Source organism: Vulpes lagopus, chromosome 5, assembly GCF_018345385.1.
Source record: "Vulpes lagopus strain Blue_001 chromosome 5, ASM1834538v1, whole genome shotgun sequence".
Taxonomy (NCBI): Eukaryota; Metazoa; Chordata; class Mammalia; order Carnivora; family Canidae; genus Vulpes; species Vulpes lagopus.
The window spans coordinates 47,621,583-47,643,583 of record NC_054828.1 but is presented as its reverse complement, the minus strand read 5'-3'; the positions used below and the strand labels follow the sequence as shown (position 1 = coordinate 47,643,583).

At 39.3% G+C, this 22,001-nt stretch overlaps 1 protein-coding gene across 4 annotated transcripts in view; it reads right to left on the bottom strand.

The window, feature by feature from the left end:
- UGP2 (UDP-glucose pyrophosphorylase 2) overlaps positions 1–22,001 on the bottom strand; it is a 67,571-nt gene that overhangs the window by 3,665 nt on the left and 41,905 nt on the right. For all 4 annotated transcript variants that reach the window (XM_041755771.1, XM_041755769.1, XM_041755768.1 and 1 more), the window contains exons 4-8: positions 7,120–7,305; positions 5,773–5,906; positions 3,820–4,117; positions 2,598–2,795; positions 1,885–2,127 (exon numbers count right to left, since the gene is read on the bottom strand). In XM_041755771.1, coding sequence (XP_041611705.1) covers positions 1,885–2,127; positions 2,598–2,795; positions 3,820–4,117; positions 5,773–5,906; positions 7,120–7,305 — 1,059 coding nt within the window. The remainder of the gene's footprint in view (positions 1–1,884; positions 2,128–2,597; positions 2,796–3,819; positions 4,118–5,772; positions 5,907–7,119; positions 7,306–22,001) is intronic.

Here is a 22,001-nt window from a genome sequence, read left to right as displayed (position 1 = left end):
CAGCACTTGACACAGATGATCACTCTGTCTTTCTTGAGACATTTTCTTAATTTGGGGCTTTCAGGACACACACATTTATGGTTTTCTACCCAGCTCCTCAGCAAGCTTTGCTGTTTCCTCCACCTCATCCCCATCCTCTAACTCAGACTACCTTAGGGCTCAGTTCTTGGACACCTCTTCCCTAGGTGACCCCTATCTCACGGCTTTAAATACCAGCTATACACAGAGGACTCTCCAATTTACCTGTCTCTTCCACATCTCTCCTCTGATCCAGAAAGAAAATAAATTTGAAGGTCTAACCAATACAGTATCTCCAAAACTTAACTCCCCATCCTGCTCCCCTCTAGACCTAAACCTACATCCCCCATCTCCATAAATGGCAGGAGATTCCATGCTTTCAGCAGTTGCATAGGCTAAAAGCCCTGGAATCATCTTTCTCTCTCTTACACTCCCATCTAGTCCAACAGCAAATCCTGTAGGTATAACTTTCACAATATCTCAAGGTTGTTTTTTCGGTATTTCCACTGCCATCACCGTGGTCAAAGCCACCATTTCCTCTTGCCAGGATTCCGCTCTGATTCTACCCTCGCTCGCCAGATCGGTCACTTCACCCCTTAGCTCACAACTCTGATGGTTTCTCATCCACCAGAGGGGGGTAAAGCCACCCACATTCCCAATATCCAGTTGCAAGGTTCTACACATTGGGACTGTTCCCCTCTCTGACCCCTCCATGTCTCCCTTGCTTACTCTGCACCTGCCATATTATGCTCTGTAAAGTCTCTAACACACATTCTTCCCCAGAGCAACTTGCCAGCACCCACTCAGCCCCTGTTCTCAAAATAGGGCAGCTAAAGTCCTGATGTCCTGCAGGGTACTGTGGAGGCTAGGAAGCGAAGGGAGGGGTGAGGTGAGGTAGAAAAATGGCTGGTGGTACCCTCTCGGGCTGCAGGAAGACGGTGGGTCTTTGTTCCACCAGGATTTTCCCAGCTCAGCACCAAAACAGGGAGAGTCCTAAGATGCCTGATGTTATCCTGGAAATTGCAGCAGCCACAGGACCCAGAATCTTCCCCAGCGAACATATGAAGCAGAACCTGCTTCCACACCAGGTGGCACGAAACTTCAACCAGGACCAGAAATATGCTGGGAGGGCCTCGCAGGACTCCACACCAGCTACACAGGCTCACTGGGTCCCCCTCCATTAACCTCACAGTATTTCATGTGATGCAGTGTTCTGAATTCCACTTCGCATGCTAGGGTCAGGTCCTCCTATACTTGCCACTCCCCCTGCCTGGAATGCTCTTCATCCCAGATGCCCGCATGGTACACGCAATTTCTCTGTGAGACCATCTCTGGCCACCCAGTGTAAAATTGTACCCTGCCACACCACCCACACATTCCCTACTCCCGCTCTTTCTCCATAGCATTTTCTACCATGTGCCATACTATACATTTGCTTATTATCATTCTTACCCCACTAGAATATTCATGAAGGCAAGGATTTTAGTCCATTTTACTTAATGCTAACTATCCAGCACCTAGAACACTGCCCAGCACATGGTAGGGGCTCAGTGTTTGTTAAACCAGAATTTACATTCTCCCACTGCTGAAAGCAGTAAATGGTTTTACAAGAGACATAAAGTAAAATGTCCCCAAATTAAACATTTTTTCCTACTCTTTAGCAACCAAATTTCAAAAGTGAGTTACGTCTTTATCCTCTATGGTTGGTTGATTCCCTTTAAGAGATCAAAATCAAAGACAGAGGAATGTAACAGGTCAGCAGGCAGGACTGTAATTAGACCCCAATTCATATCATTCCAGTCATTTTTATACTTAGACATTTAGGAACCACAAATCCACATGTGTACCATATCTCTAACTACATACCTTGGTAAAAGAACTGCCTAATTTAACCAAGGGTACTGTAGGAAATTCCCGCTTTTCACTCATCGTCAAAGATCCTGCATTAAGGCTATAGAGGTTTGACATCACAAGCAAGAGATCTGATGTGGTTTTGACAGGTAGAAAACGGCTCCGAGGAACATTAATACCGAGCGAGTTCTCAAAACTTTTAATGGCAGCCCCTACTGCAGTTTCTAACTGAATGACGTTCAGGCCTCCATCCAAAGTCTGTTAAGAAAGAAAAGGGGCCAGGGGGAGAAGAGAAAGAGGTTTTAACAACTTAGTTCCTTGTGGGCTAGTTAATGTTTGGGAAGGAGACAGGATCCTGACAAGTGACATTTAAGCAAGTACCTAGCACATGCCAGGTGCTTAGACGTACATGGTCTTTTGTTCAGCATCATAACTCCTGTTTAGTAACGTTTCCATTTTACGATATAGAACCGAAGGTTTGCACAAAACTCATGCAAGATGCCTGAGGCCAAAAGGCCTTGAAGTGTCAGAGCAATGAGTGCCAAGGCTTAGCACACTAGAGATGGGTGTGGACCCTGAAACACAGGGCCAGGAGCTGGAGTGACTTACAAGGTGCAAAGGAGGAACCAGTGAATAGATGGGCCAGAGAGTGGGTAGTGGGATCTGTGCGCAGCCTACCTACTGTGATCTCAGGAACCAGGGAGACAAGAGCTGCACCTCAGGCTTACCTTGGGATTCACGATGATTTCCATATCAATAGCATTTTGCTCCTGCAGTCTCTTAACTGCTGCAAGAGAGATCCAGAGGTTGTTTGTGTTGAATATTTTGAATTTTGATACAGACTTGAACTCATCCACATGAGCTTTTGGCACTTGAGCAATTTCCACGAGTCTCAACTTGCCTTCATACTGGGTGAGCGTCCCACCCTAGAAAGGCAGAGAGGAGTGTTTGAGTACCTCCACATCTCTCCCAATCCCAGCCGTGCCACACTGCCAGTCTATGGACTGGTAGAGAAAAGACATTGATAAAATCCCCCAGAAATAAAAAGTTTTGGCATGGATTCCATCAGGGACACACAGCAATAGACATATAATGGTAGAACCAAAGGAAATATTCAGGTTGTCATCCTATACTGTATGCCTGCCCTCTTGTCCATAATAAAAACCCTGAGAGTACATCAGGGTCTGCCTCACTTTTTGAAGGTCTAGGGGAAGAGCCATTCCCTCCAGTTCCCAAACCACCATCCATTACTAACCCACTAGTCCTACTACCTCAGACCCTGCTCTGATTGGCTCTATGATAAGTGAAGAAAAGGGAGGGAGAAGTGACCTCTGAGTCATGAGGCCTCAGCAGTGCGGGGAGAGGAACATTCACTCGTTTGCAAGAGGCATAGAACCCAGTCTAGGGAATGACCATGTTAGTATTCTCACACCACCCGTTCTCCTACTCCTTGGGGCCAAGTAGTAAAACCTGTACCATTTCATGACCACTAAACAAAGTTAAGAATTTTTTTTTTTGCAACTGCAGAGATATTAGAGTGATAAAACATATATATAGAAATGCATAGGTAGAAACAGAAATAATAAATTTTCTCTAAAGGAAAAATTAAATAAATGCACATAAGCACCAGACTAGAAGAATATTAAAGGTTTGAGCAAACACTGAAAGTGTTTTCACTTATCTTGTAAATATACATGGAACTATTTTCAGTTAAAATCACCCATATAGATTATTCAACAATACTGTTCAATCTCAATTTATACAGTTATGTCAGGTGGAACTTAGGGTACTCTACAGAATACTATCTCACTCTGTCTTATATGATGTTATTAAGTGGATGAATATGTTTTACCACTGAAACTTTCCAATAAAAAAAAAAAAAATTCTGAACTACAGAACCTATGCAGTGTGAAGATGTGAATCCCCAAACTGCTTCCACTCAATATTTACCTTTACATCTGCACGTGTTTTATTTGTGACTTCCATGACAAATTCACAGGGTTTTCCATTGGGTGGGTTCATTAGATGATTAAGAATATAAAGATCCACAGTGGCACCCAGATTATCTATGTTTGACACAAAAATATACTCTTTGCCTTCTCCTATAAGGGTGTCGAGCAAACCAGAGTTGTAGAAACTGGCATAAATATCACCATGACCTGGAGGGTACCAAGCTTCTGTATTTTCCCCTGAGTATGAGACATCCTTTGCTACAGGCAGTAAAGATTCTTTATTAATCCTTGGGTACCTTTGAAAAAAACAAACAAAAACAAAGTCTTTTTCAGTACCAATTCTGTAAAGCAATCCAGACCTTCAAGTAAAACAATGAATTTAAAGTTAAATAAAACTTCCTTCCTCTTCAGTCTATCAACAGTTTAATCAGAGGCAAATCCATTTAAGAAAATCTCTTATCTGTGTTGTCCAACAGTCTCCTAGATCATTCTATTTGCTGCAAAAAAAAGATTTCCATCGCTATACAGATGGGAGGACACCTCGTATTTTTAGGATATACAGAGATTTTTATGGCTCTACAAGACGAGAGCTACATTAAGTAAATTTCTCAAACTTATTTGGTCATGGGTCTGTTCTTTGGTCGTGGAATTGTTCTTTTCCGTCTAGATCTATTTGGAAAAATATGCCCATTTCTACAAACAGATATATTCGGGCGGGGGTGGGGTGCTCTTTCTTTCCCAGAAAATCAACAGCAGATCAGTGCTCAGGGACACCTGCTCCCGACCACTAGCGAGAACATGTGCCAGGGCTGGCGGTGGGGAGCGAAGGAAACAGAGGAGCGAGCTCCGTAACAGACCAGGGACCACAAGATGGAGGCAGAGCACCTGCAACTTACAAAGTGTCCATGAAAAAATAGTTTAAAACAACAATACAACTTTTAGAAACATCTGTTCTGTACAAGTTCATATAGACCCATATTCAGTCTTTGATGGAAGACTTCCTTCCCCAGGTGCATGGGCTTTATCAGAATCTGTCATTTGAATTCCTTTCTACAGGCCACCTGGAGACATGCAGGTTCTATTCCAACCACCGCAATAAAGTGAGTCGAATGAATGTTTAGGTTTCCCAGGGCATCTAAAAGTTCTGCTTACACTATACTGTAGTCTATCAAGTGTGGAGTAGCGTTGTGTCTAAAAAAATGTACATGCCTTGATTTTAAAAAGTACTTCATTGCTAAAAATGCTAACCATCATCTGGGCTTCCAGCAAAGCATAATCACTGATCACAGATCCCCATAACAAATACAATAATAAAGGACAAGTTTGAAATATTGTGAGAATACCAAAATGTGTGACACAGACAGAAAGTGAGCAAATGCTATTGGAAAAGTGGCACCAATACCAGTAGACTTACTTGCTCACTGCAGGGTTGCCACAAATCTTCAACTTGTAAAAAAAAAAAATGCAGTATCTAAAAGGTGCAACTAAAGTGCAATCAAACAAAGTATGCCTGTACTTACTTTTCTTTCCTCAAAGAAGAAGATTTTTTTCCAGGATTTATTAAATATCCCCCAAGCCTATTCAGGATGTTGAATAAACTTCTTCCCATATGAAAGAAGGTTATCAATACTGTAGAACATATAAAAATTTTCAGACCCACGTGGAGCCCAAATATGCCCCCAAAGAGCAGAGACCTAGGCCATCCTTAAGTATTCTGGACGTGGAACAAGCAGACTCTCCCTTAGGAGCTGGAAGTTACAGAATCACAGAGTGATTATAACAATCACCCATCTATGAACAAGTGTGCAGCCTTGAAAGACACTGAACATTTGCAAACCTGAGGTTTTGGTACATGCACATCTTGAGGCTACTCTGTTTAAAACAAGACAAAGAAGTCTTTGTTTCCCAGGAGGAACACCCTCCAGACTTTTTTTTTTTTAACTTATTGTACCTGCTTTGATTAAAAGTGTAGATTTTCACACGACAATGATTGTACTTCTGTAGTATTTTTTTTGTATCTTCATCCGTGTTAAAAGAGTTCATTAGAACAAGAGGAACATCTGTATTGTAGGTTTTGTTCAAATGCTAGGGAGGAAAATAACAATCAGATTACCCAGACCTACTTTTCTTTCACTTAAAATTATAAAACTGGTAATAGTTCATCACAAAGTATCCAAAACCATCACCTACATGTAGCCAAATATAAATATTTAGCATAAGCCAGACACTTTGCTAAGCAGTTTACCATGTACTTAGTCATTAAATCACAACCCTATGAGACAGAAACTATTGTCTGCATATACGGATGGCTAAACTAAGGCCCAGAGCAGCGGCAGGTCAACAGCAGAGCCAAGAACCCCCCTACCCACCAGCCCCCCGGCCTCCACACACAGTCTGTCTCTGGAGCGCCCGCCAGGGCCTTGTGGCCTTCCTGGACAGGCAGAGGCTAAGCATTTACCCTGTGCCCAGAGCACAGTGGGGATGAAAGTACAGATGTTACAAAGACCTGGTTTCCTAGTCTCAGGATTAATGCCAAGAACTGTGAAGAAAACAGGTTCTCAGAAGTCAGACAATCCTGTGTTTACACAGGGAATCTTGGGCAAGTAAATCAACCTCTCTCTGTGCCTTGATTTCCTCGCCTGTAAAATGGGGATGACAGTAAAAGAGTACTTATCTTACAGAGTTGTTGAAAGGAACAAAGGACTCAGTTCATGAAAAAAGCTCAGAATAATACTCAGTGTGCAGTACATGCTAGATAAATGTCAGTCGCTGCTGCTGCCGCTGCTAGTGTTACTGGTGTGGTTAGCCAGCACCGTACTGGACACTAGAAATAAAGAGATGAACAAGACTGGCCCTGGCGAACTTGTGGTCCACAACTAATGACTATCCCTAAGAGAGCAACCAAGGACGGTTCTTAGCATCTGTGGCCGCCAACCAGATACGGAAATTCTCCGCCCCCCTCCCAGAAGGGGTTAATAAAGCCAGATCACCCCAGCTATGATGAAGGCTGCGCCACTAGAAAGAAAGGCAGGAGAGGAGAGGGAGATCAAAGGAGAATCCAAAAAGATCCAGAGATTTCAACAACCACAAATGCTATTTAAAGACCAAAAGCTTTTATTGTACTCACCTTAAAGATCTGCCCTTGGGAACACCAAACCTTTTTATATACTAATAAGGAAACTAAGGATAGCAAGCTTCTTGACTAGCTCAAATCCACATCTGTTATTTTATACGGTAATATTTCTAATGACCTAAAACTGATTTTAGTGGTTCATGGAAAAGGCTGAATGTCACTCACTTCAATTTGCTGAACGGTCAGATCCAAAAAGGTATTCTCATTCCTCACACCGATCAGACTTTTGGGGCCTTTGCAGCCCATGCTGGTTCCCAAACCACCGTTGAGTTTCACCACCACCAGCTTGTTCAGCACAGAAGATATATTATCAGGTAAGCCCCTGGCCTTTATCTTTTCATAGGGTTGAATCTGAAATTAAAAAAAAAAAAAAAAGTTACACAATTCAAATAGCTTTATGAGAGAATTAAAATCCAATCAATCTCAATTATTTTCGTGTGTCCTTAAAGAGCTTTGCTTTTCTCCACGGGAAGTTTTAACTGCATTTCCTTTAGTGTCACAAGTCCTTCCGATACAAAATCAAGTACTTACTTACTGGCAACTTCTCTAGCACAAAGTAGTTTACTGGTTCACTTCCATTACAATGGAGTCCAGAAGGGAAAAATTACAGTCTACAAACACTCGTCTGGCTGGTGATAACATCTAAGTTACTTGGACTACCTTTAAAAACTTAGAATTCCCAAGTTGCACCAATATAGTAAATGGGGTATTACAAAACTCATCAAATCTGTAAATATTTCTGGTGTAGTACGGATCTACTTCAGTTCTGGTGAAGTACATATATGATCATAAGTTATTCCTTCTCCCAAAGGAGGCAAAACCCAAAATCAAAATGTTCTTTGCTTTCTCTTCCATTCACCAGTAAGTCTGCCCTTCAGGGGAAGAAGGAAGCATGGGGTTGTGGTCATACTTCTAGGTATGTAACAAGGATATAATTCCTTATGAATCTGTCAGGCATCACTGAATGGAAGATCATACTGGAAAATTGTGTTCTCAATACTCTACTAAATACCCTGCTGGGGTAGGAAAGGCAAGACCTGGGTTGGAGAGAACCCCCTCTTCCCTGCACCCTTGTCTATTTCTGGGAGCACAGAGCATTACTCTGCAACTTCTTCCTCCTAGAACAGGAACAGCCACATAGTGGTAGCCCAAATTCTTTTGTTCAGAGCAGAAGCACAAGCAAGTCTAAAGATCTTATAGCAAGAATGAAAGCTTTTGAAAAGATCACAGTATATTCTCTAACCTTCTATGGGACTCTTTTTTGCATTATCCTTCTTTAATGCAAGACATCATCAAATGTACCCTTCATCACAATGTACGACAGACAGCAACTGAGGGGATTGAAGAAATACATCCATATAGTCAATACTCACTATGAGGTTTTTTTTTTTTTTTCTACCTGTAGGGGCTGTGTGGATGGGTGGTGGATGAAGTCTGTAATTAGGAAAGGAGTTGATGGGCTCACAATCCAACGATTAGGTTGTGGAGGCAAAAATCCCTTTATAATTGGTCAAACACACATACGTGTCGTATGTAGGTCTACTGCTGCCCACACAGTTTTTGCTCTAAGCAGTTCTTTCCACACAAACTAGTCTGGGACTCATTTCCTCTACCCTGCAAGACACTCTGTTAATTGCTAACTGCAAATGAATGCACTTTCTGCTTTGTGTAAATGCTGAGAAATAAGAAACACCCTTCTCTAAGACTCTCCACTGACTACCACCCCTAGTTATCACTCACTCTGAATTATTTCCTAATATGGTAGGATTGCCAATCTTCCTGGTAAGTGCCACTAAGCAGTCTACAGGAGTCCTTCAAGCTTGAAAGGGCTGGTGACAGACTTGTGGGCACCATGGCCATCACTGCCTGCTGCGTAAATACTGGGATGCTAACCACCAAGGGAAAAAAGGGGGGGGGGCAGGAAAGAACAAAGATTATACTAGTTGCTTCCCTGGCAGCACTTGGTCCAGGTGAGGACAATTCATGGATGACAACAACTTGGATACCCAGCATACAAAGTGCCCGTGGCCCAGCTGGCATTCCTTGAAGGATGTTTTGACTCCATTGCCATGAACATCGTTTCTTCAGCATGTCAAAGAAACTGGTAATATTGTTTGGGAGAAAAAGTCCCAATTTAAATGTTATACTACTAGAAAAGTAAGAGGAGATAAAAGAGCTGGAGCTTGTCACCCTAATATAACATGGCAGCTTATAATCCTTTCATCAGCAGAGCTGTTGAAATCAACCAGTCACTAAAAGGAATGCCACTGTGATATAATGGCTTCAAACAGCCTATTATTAGATTGGGAGAATTTCTCGGGCACATTACATTTACTCAAAAGTGTTAGCAAATGGAACCAAGCCAATTATTTTCCAATTATCTTTTAAAAGCCAAGAATTTCTATTTAGCAGTTACTTTTGACTTCCAAAAAAGAATCTGATATTTACAGATGGCTCAAGGTGTGGAAATCAATTTAACTGAAACTCCTGAGGTTCATGCATTCATTGTAGGTAAAATTATTAATTTAGAAATATTTTTACGTATTTAATGCTTCCTTTAATATACTTTTAAAAAAACAATACAGAATTTTTCTTCTACATATGGTGAGACAGGCCTACATTTTCCAATTTCACCTTAAAGATTTTCATTATGAAACATCACACATATAAGTTTATAAAATATATACAGTTGAAAGAATAACCTAAATAAAAGAATACTGCTGTAACTTAGAAACCTCCTTGAGTCGATCCCTGGCTACATTCCTCTTCCACCCCTAGTGGTAACCACCACCTTGACTCTTACTGTCTAGTTTTACCCCCTATGTATGTACCCATAATGATAATATTTTACTTAATTTTGTCTCTAAACTTTGGCTTCTTTAATTCAATGTTTTACCTAAGAATAATTCACATTAGTGCATGAAGCTATAATACATTCACTTCTCACTGCCATCTAGTATTCAATTTAGATACCATTAAAAGAAACAAAACTGTCATTATTCACAGATGGTTTTATATATGGAAAGTCCAAAGACCCTACACATTATTAGAATAATGTGAGCATAGCAACACTGAAGATACATGGTCAATATTTTAAAACCTAACAACCTATTTTATTTTTTTAAATAAATTTTTTTATTTTTTAAAACCTATTTTAAAAACCTAACAACTACTTTTAGAATCCCTAGGCTCTGCTGGTGGGAATGTAAAATGATGTGCAATTAAAGAAAGTATAGGGGACCCTTGGGTGGCTGATATACATAATATATACATAAACAAAATATTTAATATTTATACATATTTATATTATATTATATATTATACATCTATATTATACATATATACATATACATATGTATACATATATATTATACATATTATTAATATTTATACATAAATAAAATATTTAAAAAATAAAAAATAAAAGTAAAAATAATAAAGTATGGCGATTCCTAGAAAAGTTTTAAATAGAATACCACAAGATCTACCAAGTTCACCTCTGGATACATACCTCAAAGAACTGAAAGCAAGTTCTCAAAGAGATATTTGTTTACTCGCCTTCATAGCAGCATTTATTCAAAATAGCCAAAAAGTGAAGTAACTCAAACATCCATCAACAGATGAATGGATAAAACAAAATGTGGCATATACATACAATAGAAAATTATTCAGCCTTAAAAAGGGGAAGAAATTCTGACATACTACAACATGAACGAACCTTGAGAATATTGTTACAGTAAAATAAGTCTTTTTATTTTATTTAATTAATTTATTTATTTATTTTTGATAGTCACAGAGAGAGAAAGAGAGAGAGGCAGAGACACAGGCAGAGGGAGAAGCAGGCTCCATGCACCGGGAGCCCGATGTGGGATTCAATCCCAGGTCTCCAGGATCGCGCCCTGGGCCAAAGGCAGGCGCCAAATCGTTGCGCCACCCAGGGATCCCAAAATAAATCAGTCTTAAAAAAAATGCAAATACTTGTATGATTCAACTTATAATTGGTACCTAGAACAGTCAGACCCTACGGATAGAGAGTAGAAGGGTAATTACCAAGGATTGGGGCAGGGAGGCATGGTGAATTGTTTAATGGGAACAGTTTTCATTGTGTAAGACCAAAGAGTTCTGTGAATGTACTTAACACGAATGAATTGTATGCTTAGAAACGTTTAAAGATGGTTTAAAAAGATGAGCCATTTCTACAAATATAAAGAATTAGAAACAACTGTTTAAAAAGTTACCTTTTACTACACTGTCAAAAATAACAAATTTCTAGGAACAAATCTAAAAAAAGATATGCAAGCATTCTACACTGAATACTTTATAAAATGTTTTTGAGAAAAATTGAAAGACAAATAAATTTAGGGATGTATTTATCATGTTTATAAACTAGATGGCTTACTAATGTAAAGATGTTATTTCTTCCCAAACTGATCAATGCAATCCTAATCAAAATCTTAACAGTTTTCTATGTGGAAGCTGACAAGTCAACTTAAAGTGTGTATGAAAAATGCAAAGGCCAAAGAATAGACAAGACATTCTCAAAACCACCAAGTTGGGAGAACTGGCTTTGTGACAGACACTATTTTTTTTTTAATTGTAGTAGCATAAAATTTGGCATCCTAACCATTTTTAAGTCTACAGTTCAAGTATTATGTGTATTCATGTTGTTGGGCAGCCAATCTCCAGAATTATTTTCATTTTGCAACACTAGAACTATATTCTTTAAAAAACATGTCCCCATTCCCCCCTCCACCCAGCTCCCAGCAACCATGCTTCTAATCTTCTGCCTCTGAGTCTGACTACTCTCTAGGTACCTCATACAAGTGGAATTATACAGTGCCTGTTTGTGAATGACTTATTTCACTTTGCATAATGGCCTTAAGAATCATTCAGTATGCCTTTTTTTTTTCAGTATGCCTTTTAAAATGCAACTTACATGTTTGAGAATATTCCAAATTAATGCAGCTTTTCCAAGAAAAGGTCCATATTTAAAGTTTATTTGTGTGTATGCAACATATCTGGGAAGAGGGGACCTGGTATGAAGGACTGGAATACAGGTTGACAGATCTATGACAAATTGAGTCTTATAAAAGTTATGTGTTCCATCTGCAGATATTAAAAGTGGAATAGGATACAAGTTCTGAAGTCTCAGTTCAGTAATCAGAAAACGGATTCTTTTTACTTAAATTTATCAAACAGTACATCCTAACTTTGAATTAAAAAAGCTAAAGGATGAAAAGACTACTACAAGCAAAACCACAGGTCTAAAAGTATAAATTTAAGAAAATGCTGCTCTTCAGATACATGTGAAAACAATGCAGAACAGCAGGACTTGGGTTTCAGACATAATTCAACACCTGTGTTCTAAATTTCCTAGTTTCTCTAAGGGATAAGCAGCCTATCTTAGCCTTATCATTTCAAGGGAAAACCTACGGAAATATAAAAAGATTCCTTCATTATTATGTAGTCAAAACATCAAGAGGATGGCATTTTTTTCAGTCACTCACTAGACCTAGTGCTGTCCAACAGAACTTTCTGCAATTATGGAAATGTCTTATTTGTGCTGGCCACATGTGGCTGCTAAGTACTCGAAATGTGGCTAATGCAAACTAAGGAGCTAAACTTTTCATTTTGTTTAATATTACTGTAAATCAACACACATTGGCTTGCGGCATGTGCAGTTCTGGATGGTCTATAAAAAAAAAAAATCAACCAAGGAATGAGAATTACGTTTTTCACTTTAATATAACTCTGCCAGGATTTTTTTGTTCAATGTAATCTTTTTTCCACTTTATTAACACTGACATCACAAGACATTCGACTAAACACATAAAAAGATAAGCTAAACCCTAGTTTTCCTGGTCTTCAGTAATCAACATCCCATTTATACAACAACGCATAGTTGAGAGCTTTTTACTAAGATACAATGATGTTCAACTTCAGTCTCAGAATTTGACCGAATAATCTGTATTCAGCTTTAGCTTAACCCTCTCAAAGGCTGAATGCCAACCCTTCCCATATCTTATCATCTTAGCAACATCAGCAATTCAAACAAGGCATGCCATTAGGATTAATGTCAATATTTGGATAATCCGTTTCAACTTGAGGTAAACATTCTAGATGTAACTTGGGGTTAACCTCAAATTTCATGTAATGTGAATGTTGTTCCAGTCTAATATAAATGATTACTATAAGAGTAAAAAATGCTACATTTTATAAGCTGTTTGTTTTGTGTACAACAATGTCTACAAATATTCAGTTAAATTTAAATTGGGTAACTGACAGTAAATATAAAAATTAAATATGTAGGATATCTTTAGGAAGAAGAGAATTTCCTTTTTGAATCAACACGTTTATACAGATTTACACAGCAATATCAAGTGAATAATGTAAACTGAATTATAACTTAATTCTAACCTTTAAAGAAATGCATGGTATACTAATAGGCGTAGCATTACAGTGAGTTTTAGGACCCATGTTTAATTTTTAGCTATTTATTTCCCTTTCGATCATGAGTCTTTAAGAAAAAACACTAACAGGAATTTTCCACTTTCTGTGAAGATGAAGTAAAAACCAAATGTCATCTTATGCCTAAAGTTTCACCAGGAGAAAAAAAACCTCGAAAATCATATATATTCAAGATAAATCGTCTTTCATCCACACACCATAAAGAATATGAAGTTCATGAAAAGTATTTACAGAAAAAGTTCATTTTGTTCACAAAAAACTTAAAAACATGCATTTTATTAGAATACTTTAAGAAGATAATTCTTTAATGACTGAATATTTTGAGGCTGAATACATTTTTTCTTGTATCCCAAAACCTCTCTAGGATAGTGATAGAAGTGTCAGGCCTCACAGTGATTTTAATACTAAGCCATTTTATTTTCAGACAAAGATGTATCAACTATACTTTTAATTCAAATCTCCCCAAGCTTGGTATCTTAAGAACTTGAGTTTAAATTTTAAATGTAATTCTGAATTACTTTTCAAAGATTTGGTATGAAATAAAATGAGCTGATTCCTACATTACATCGAGTTCCAAAATCGAGTTAATAAAGACTTTTGGGCACAAGCCCAGGCAACTCACAAGCAGAAAGACTTGTTTACCATCCAGTTAAGTGGCCAGAATTCTCTGTGAAATGCCACATTTAGAACCCTCCACCCCACGATGAGTGGGCAAGGAGTCACGGTACCTCTATAAATGTCAAGGAACCATGGTTCTTCGTGAGGTGCTTTCAGTAACACCCCTCATCTTGCTCTATCTCATCTTTAAAGCAGCTAATTAAAAACAGGCTTCACGGAGGAACTTGACTGTTAAGAGGATGGAGCAGAACTATGAAGGGAAAGGGAAGAAGAGTCACAAGGTCTGAAGTAACAGTTGTGACGAGGGAAGAGATGTCCAGAATGGTTAGCTTAAGTGTTACTGCTGGAAACCTTCATTGGACTTCTTTCACTTATGTTTCGTGATTTATATCCACCCCACCCTCACAGAAACAAACACACACACATGTGCAAAGGTACAACCATTAGATTCCAAGAAGCCAGGACACTATCTAAAGTTTATTACAGGTTAAATTAGGCAGTAAGCAGAGCTCTCCATCACATAAATCACCTTTATGCCAACACAAGTTCTTTCTGTTGGTGGTGCTGTCCACACCCTCACCAGGGACCTCAGCAAGCAATCCCACAGAGCTCTGTTTAGTTCCACAAACCAAGGGGATCTGTGTTAGAAAGTTGCTTGGCAACAGCTGAAGTTACATCGGATACACCTAAGTCACAGAGACATTTTTAGACCAGCCCCTCACTTTCCTCTTCTCGGCTGCCCCAGGAGAATGCACAAAGACATCTACTCATGCAAAGATGGATGGTGTTTGGAGACAACAGAGAGTACCACGCACTGCCAGACACGGCCTCGATGTTACTCTGACTTGAGCACTTTAATCAATCAAGAGAGCGATTTTTATGCTCTCAATCCTGCTCCTCTCATTTCTCTTTCTCCCAAACATGAAGAGAGTTTAGAGTTGCAAGAAGACCTCTACTGCAACTAAATACACAGTAGGGCAACCACCACAGGTGAGGTGGAGCAAACCCCATAAGGCTCCCTGCAAGACACACACAGAAGGCTGGGCCACTCATGCTCCCTCCTCCTGGGAGAAAAGAATTGGTCAAATACCTAATCTCCTCTGGGCAGTGAACAAAAGAAAGTAGTTGGCAATGTACTGAAGAGCGTGACTTAAACGAAATTCTTCCCTATAGGATGTCAATCTAGTTTTCTGCAGAAACTGAAATATTTTTTAAAGATCTTTTAAAAACAGTCTACCATGATCTGATGCTTGCCAAGTCTGTTCACAACTTAGTTTCCAGTTAGAAGAAAAGCTGAATTCATCACACAGTCATGGACACACTGTTCCCATTACCAATAGTATAATCCAGTTCTTGGTAGCATATTTGTGCTATTCCTGGAGGCAGTGCCAAATATCCAAAACAAGCTAACAGTACCTGCCCTGTTATGGTTCACAAGGGTATGATTATTGCACTCTGAAAGATCTTTTTTTTTTTTCAACAAAAGTACATTTGCCTGAAAGAAAATGAACCATGTAAATAGTAAAGCAAGTTTGGAATGATGCTCCATATGTACAGGAAATAGTCTAAGAACATAAGCTTATTCACAAACCCTTCCTGCATGGTGTCTGTGTGCCAAGTTCAGTGCTAAGGCACTTTCACATATTGTCTCTTCGTTTCACATTTCTAAAGATAATGACTAAGATCCAGGTCATCTGAAAGCTCCCACACATTAATGACATAGCTAAACCACAGGGTTTTTTTTTTCACTAAGGAAAAACGGACACATCGTGTACATTATCACATGGTCCACCAGCAAACTCACCAACAGCCTCTCAGCCACCAAGAGGAGTTCAAACCCTATATCATAGGGCGAATAAAACCCAGCATAGATGGGAACAACCTCAACTTCCTGCCACCAGATGCTCAGAACCTGCACCCCCATCTTTGCTTCTTCCCTCCTCGCTTCTGATTACAGGAGGCTGTCCTCCACCCTAAGGCAAGCTCTCTGCCAGGGCCCATCTCAAGAATCTATGTTGACCATCAGCCGGTCTCTGGCAGCTTCTCCCTCTCTATTCCTTTCCATTAACATAAACATATTCAACACCTGCCATCTAAAAACCAAGAAAGAAAACAGCAGTGCATTTACTCGCTCACACTTTTCTACACCCACATCCCTTTCTTCTCCCTCTTCTTAGAGGCAGGACTTCCTGGAAAAGGTGCTGCACTCACCTCTGTTTCCTTACCTGTCACTCACCCACTGCAATCTGGTCTTCTCCATGGTTCAGTGAACTGCTCTTAACAAGGTCATCCACATCCTCTTAATTGTGAAATCCGATCAGTGACATCAATTCTTTTGTGCACTAAGTGGCATCTGATGTAACTGCCCACCCCTTCTACCTTGAAATGCTCTCTTCTTGACTCCTAAAACACTACATTCTATTTTCCTCCTCTTTCTGCCTTTTTCAAACCCATTCTAGGTGGATCTCCTTTCCCCAGGCAATCTGCTCCAATCCCATGGCTTCATTCATTCACTGCTGTCTCTCTGGCACCAAGACAAACTCAGCTGCTAAACCAGACTGTTCACATCCGATCAGCGACCAAGACCTGTGAGCCTCTTGAAACTGTCCCTGCTTCCAGGCAGCATGCCACTCACCTCTCACCTGTGTCATTGCAGTGGTGGGCTCTATGATCTCCAATCCTCCTTCACCTTGCAGGTGGCAATCTTTTAGAAAAGAACATTTGAACATACTTCTCTCCTAATTACAGCATTCACAAAATATGACATGGCATGGCAGAGATTATTAGCTGCCTACTCCAACATCACTTTTCCCCTTCCACTTTAGAAGCCTGATTTTCAGCTGGGCACACCACCATCCCCAATAAAAGATCGCATTTCCCAATCTTCCTTGCAACTATTTGTGCCAAAGTTGTGATTAAGTGGAAGTGAAAGATTTCCAGGAAGTTTCTATGAAAGTGCAGGGGGCCGTGCCCTTCTTCCTCCTTCCTCCTGTTTGGAAGGGAGACATGCTGACTAGAGTTCATTCAAGCAGCCATCTGGGACCATGAGGAGATATGCTAAAGATGGCAAGAGTGGCAAGACTGGGAAGCCCAGGTTCCTGATGAGCACCATGCTGCCATACTAGCTCTGAATTGCCTCTCTCTAGATTTCTTATTCTGAGTTTCACTATTAAATGTAGCTGAATCTAATTCTAACTGGAAGACATGGTTTGTGAGATGCTTGATGATGTGGACCTCTGTGCCTTGCACTTTTCCCTCTCCTGTTCTCCCTGACACGCTGTGCTCCAGGAACATGGAGCAGTGAGTTAACATGCCGTATCTCTTGTTTGTAGGCCTCTGCATTGTCCCCCCTCATGCAACTTCACTTCACCAGTCGCCTTTCCTTTATCCTCCACATTTCAGTTCAGACCAGCAATTCTCAGGCCTTATGAGCTATCAGGCATGGATTCTTAGACAAGTGCAAATACCACCCCCTCCCGCCCACTAAAAAACAAAACTTTTTGTATATAATTTACCTCACTCCTGTGGAATTTCATTTGCCCAGTATAAAAATAATCCTTATAGATGCTGTATTTCACGATGAAAGTTTAACACAAATAAAGCAAAAATAAACTTTAACTCTCTCCAAACTGAATTTCAACGAGAAGGCTTCTGTTTGGCTTGAATAAGAAGCTGACACTGTGATAAGGTATGAGAAGATTACATGGATCCATCTTTAATTGCCATTCTATTCTGACATTTCTTTTTTATGATCACAAGTACTGAAAACCTCAGCTCTCTACAAGGCAACTTCTCACAGCGTGCTCTGTCAGCTGAATGTAGGCTTGTAATAGAAACACCTAAATTCTCCAAGAATCTGAGAACTCGGTGGCTCATGATATTTCCTTTGTCTTCAAAAGTCAATAAGGTCCTCTTTGGTGAAGCCTGCATCACTCATGCAGGATCACAGCATCTTCAATACAAAGCTCACAGAGGCAGAAGAGTTACAGTGGTATGTGGTGCTCACTCTCCTCGGCAGCAGTACGCTAGAAGTGCTGGTTGGCATCACAGATGCTATCTGTGCACCAAGACTTCTCTTCCGACACAAATTTTGCTTGGCTTCTTGAGAATTTTATCATTTTAAAAACATTTTCAGAAAGAATTCATACTAGTTCTCTCAGGGCACCAGCAGGACACATAATGGATGAAAACCAGTTGTTTGCTGAACTGAGAAATGTCTGAAATTGCAAGGACATGATGGACCTGCTGTTTCCTCCATGACCTGATTCAAATCATTATAATGAACTATAACAATTCCAGCATGAATGGTACCATCTGATAAAGACTACTGCAGAACTGAATGAGGCAGTACAGTACACAGTGGCTGAGAGCACAGGCTTTAATGCCAGGCTGCTTGGGTCTGAATCTTAGACTCGACTGTTTATTATGGCCAGTAATTTAGCTGCTCTAAGCCTTTTTCATCTACTTCATTGATTTTTTATGAGGATAAATGAGATAATGCATGTGAAGTGCCAAGCAAAATGTATAGCCCACAGTAAGAGCATCAACGCTGGCTAGAATTATCAATGCACCATTGACTCAGACACTCTTTCTACTCCCACTCCATGTATTAACATTTCTGAGATGAGGATGTAGCATATACTCAATGGGATCTTAAAACCAATTGGTTGCCCTATTTTTCTTTCTTAGCGGTACCCAAAAGGTGCACCTTATACCCAATGGCACAAATTTGATAAAATATGGTACTGAATTTCTCTTTCTGCTCCAACTCACAAATCAGCTTAATGATCTCCCAGGTACGGGCTTTACCCAAAGTCTCTCTCTCCAGTTATGTTTAAGCCCGAGTCTTTACAACAGGGTTCAAAAACTATAGTCTTTGGGGGCAGCCCCGGGTGGCTCAACGGTTTAGTGCTGCCTTCAGCCCAGGGCCTGATCCTGGAGACCCAGGATCGAGTCCCACATCAGGCTCCCTGCATGGAGCCTGCTTCTCTCTCTGTCTGTGTCTCTACCTCTCTTTCTCTCATGAATAAATAAAATCTTAAAAAAAAGAAACTATAGTCTTTGGGACAATCGAGTCTGCCACCTGTCTCATAAATTGTTATTGGAACACAGCCACTCTCATTAGTTTACATTTCTATGGCTGCTTTCGTGCTACTGTTGCTGAGCTGAGTAACCATGACAGAGAATGCATGCCAACAAAGTCTAAAATATTTACTATTGAGTCTTTTACAGAAAGGGCCTGCCAAACCCCAGTTTAAAACAATCTTCTGAGGTGAGAAAAATACAAGTTTTGATAATATTTCTGCCTTTTAAAACTTTGCTTCTCCTAAAATGGTTCCATACTACCCAACACCTTCTCAGGTTGGCCGTAGAGGTAGGATCTCCTTTACGCTACACTGGCTCTGTGCTTCCACTGGCAAGAACACTATCGTATAACAATCACCCAGGTTTTTTATCTCCTATTTGTCCAGCAAAGCAAAAGCAAGGACATGTCATTGGTAGCAGAACTCAGGCAATTTTCAAAAGAACAGAAAGAAAACCTAAGATTAAAAATATCTCTTACCACTTATATAAAGTGGTTAGAGTAGTTAAATTTATAGAGACAGAAAACAAAATGGTGGTTGGCACAAGTTGGGCGGGGGGGAGGAGAACGGGTGGTACTGTTTAATGGGTACAGAATTTCAATTTTTCAGGATGAAAAAGTTGTGGAGATTGGTTGCACAACCATATGAATATATTTACTACCACTAATGCATACACTTAGAAATGATCAAAATAAAAAAAGATTAAAAAAATAATCAAGATAAATGGTACATTTTATGTGTATTTCATAACTAAAAGCATTACGAAACTTTTAAGTGCTTTTTGTGAGTGTTATGTGTGTGGGCACACATATATACCCCACCAAGGTGTCTAAGGACCACAGAGCAAAAATATCACTTCCTTTAGAAGCCTTTTATGGCCCTCATACCCCCAGGAGTGGATCGGACACAACTCCTAACTTCAAGTACTACCTGCTTCTGTTAATAGCAATTATTACACTGTCTCCATATTGTCTCCTCACACTCCCTAAGTGTTCCACGACTGTAAACTCCACAAGGAAAGAAAATACCGGGTGATGCCCCCCTGCACCGTATTTGTCACCTTCACCTGTCAGGCTTCTTGGTGGAACTCACATATCTGTGAGTAAGTGAGTAAATGAATGGAACAAATAGAGATTAACATTAATAAGTGAAATCTGTTCTTGGAATTTTTTTCTTTTTAATGCTAAGTTTAAATCAAAAGTGGTTTAACCACTAAACAGAAACCAGATTACAAACACCCATTATTTTAATTCAAGGAAGAAGTACTGGATCAGCATACATCATATATAATTTTGATAAAGAAAATCTAAGACTTTGCATAAATAATGTTTATAGGCCATATTAGTAATTATAAAACAATCCCTCTGTGATAAGTAAGCAAATAAAACAATCACATAATAAACAGCCTGGAAAAGTACATTTCCTAAGAAAATTATTTTGTCTTCTTCTGCTTATAAATTATAAAAACACAAGGAAAACTATCAAATTAAGCTAGCTATTAATAATGTCATTAGTTCCCACATCTTTGGGGTTTTTCAAAATTATTTTTAATTATTCTAAAGTAAATAAAACTGTGGACAGGAAAAAATGAGGACAATTTTTCCAATTGTAGAGGGAATAAGCTGAATCCTCATGTCCAAAGGCAAAAATTTTAAGAGGGGATAAGCAAACACATCCTTTCAAAGACCAAGTCAGGAATCTTGGCACCAGCATTGTTCTCTAAACAGTTACTCTCATCAGCATCAAGCCTGTAACTTATGCTCAGTATCCTTCAACACAATCTGCTACCTCAGGGACTAATGTTAGCCCTAGTAAAAATCTCAGCAAGAACTATTACCAGGAGCGACAATCATAAAAGTCACTTATTTTCACCCTAAGTCTCATGTTGCCCAAACTTAAATACCATGCCTTTTTGTTATATAAAGATAAGAATCATAGGAATTACTATAAGGAAAAGGATAGTTCTTATTAAATATTTTAAGCAATAATACAAATAGCCAATGGAAAAATCCAACCTAATAATCAAAAAAAAAATAAAACTTTAAAGATATTTTTCATCTTCACCAGCAAATATTCTTTACAGCAATAATATTTCAATGTTTTAATAACTGCAGTGAAACTGGCAATAAAATAGGTCTAGATCTTTACTCAATATTCAGAGAGGCCTTTCCCATCTCCACCTACCCTATCTAAAATAGCATCTCTACTGCTTATTCTCTGTATCCTGTCTCATCTTTATTTTTCTTCATGTCACACATCACTATTGGAAATGACCTTATACATCCTGTATTGTCCACTCCACCACTAGATTGTAATCTAGAAATGAGATGAGGGTAGGGCTTTGTTGATATGGTCCTCTACTATTTAACTGGCACTCAAAAAAATGCCGTTGAGCCAATAAATTAATAGAAGGGGGTAAACTTGTATACTCTTCTGAAAAGCAATTTGAAATATCTAACAAGAAACCTTAGAAAGTTCATATCCTCTGAAAAAATGCCAATTCTCATTATTCTTCAAAATAAATCAGAGATGCAAAGATTTATGTATAAATATATTCATCACAGGATTTTTAAATTTAAGTTCAATTCATTAACATATCGTGTATTATTAGTTTCAGAGGTAGAGTTTACTGATTCATCAGTACATATAACAATGCCCAGTGCTCATCACATCATGAGCCTTCCTTAATGCCCATCACCCCTTTAGCCCATCATCCCACCCACCTCCCCTCTAGCAGGTGAAGAGTCTCTTATGGTTTGTCTCCCTCTCTGATTTCATCTTATTTTATTGTTCCCTTCCTTCCCCCTATGCTCCTGTTTCTCAAATTCCACATATGAGTGAAGTCATATGTCTTTCTTTGATTGACTTATTTAGCTT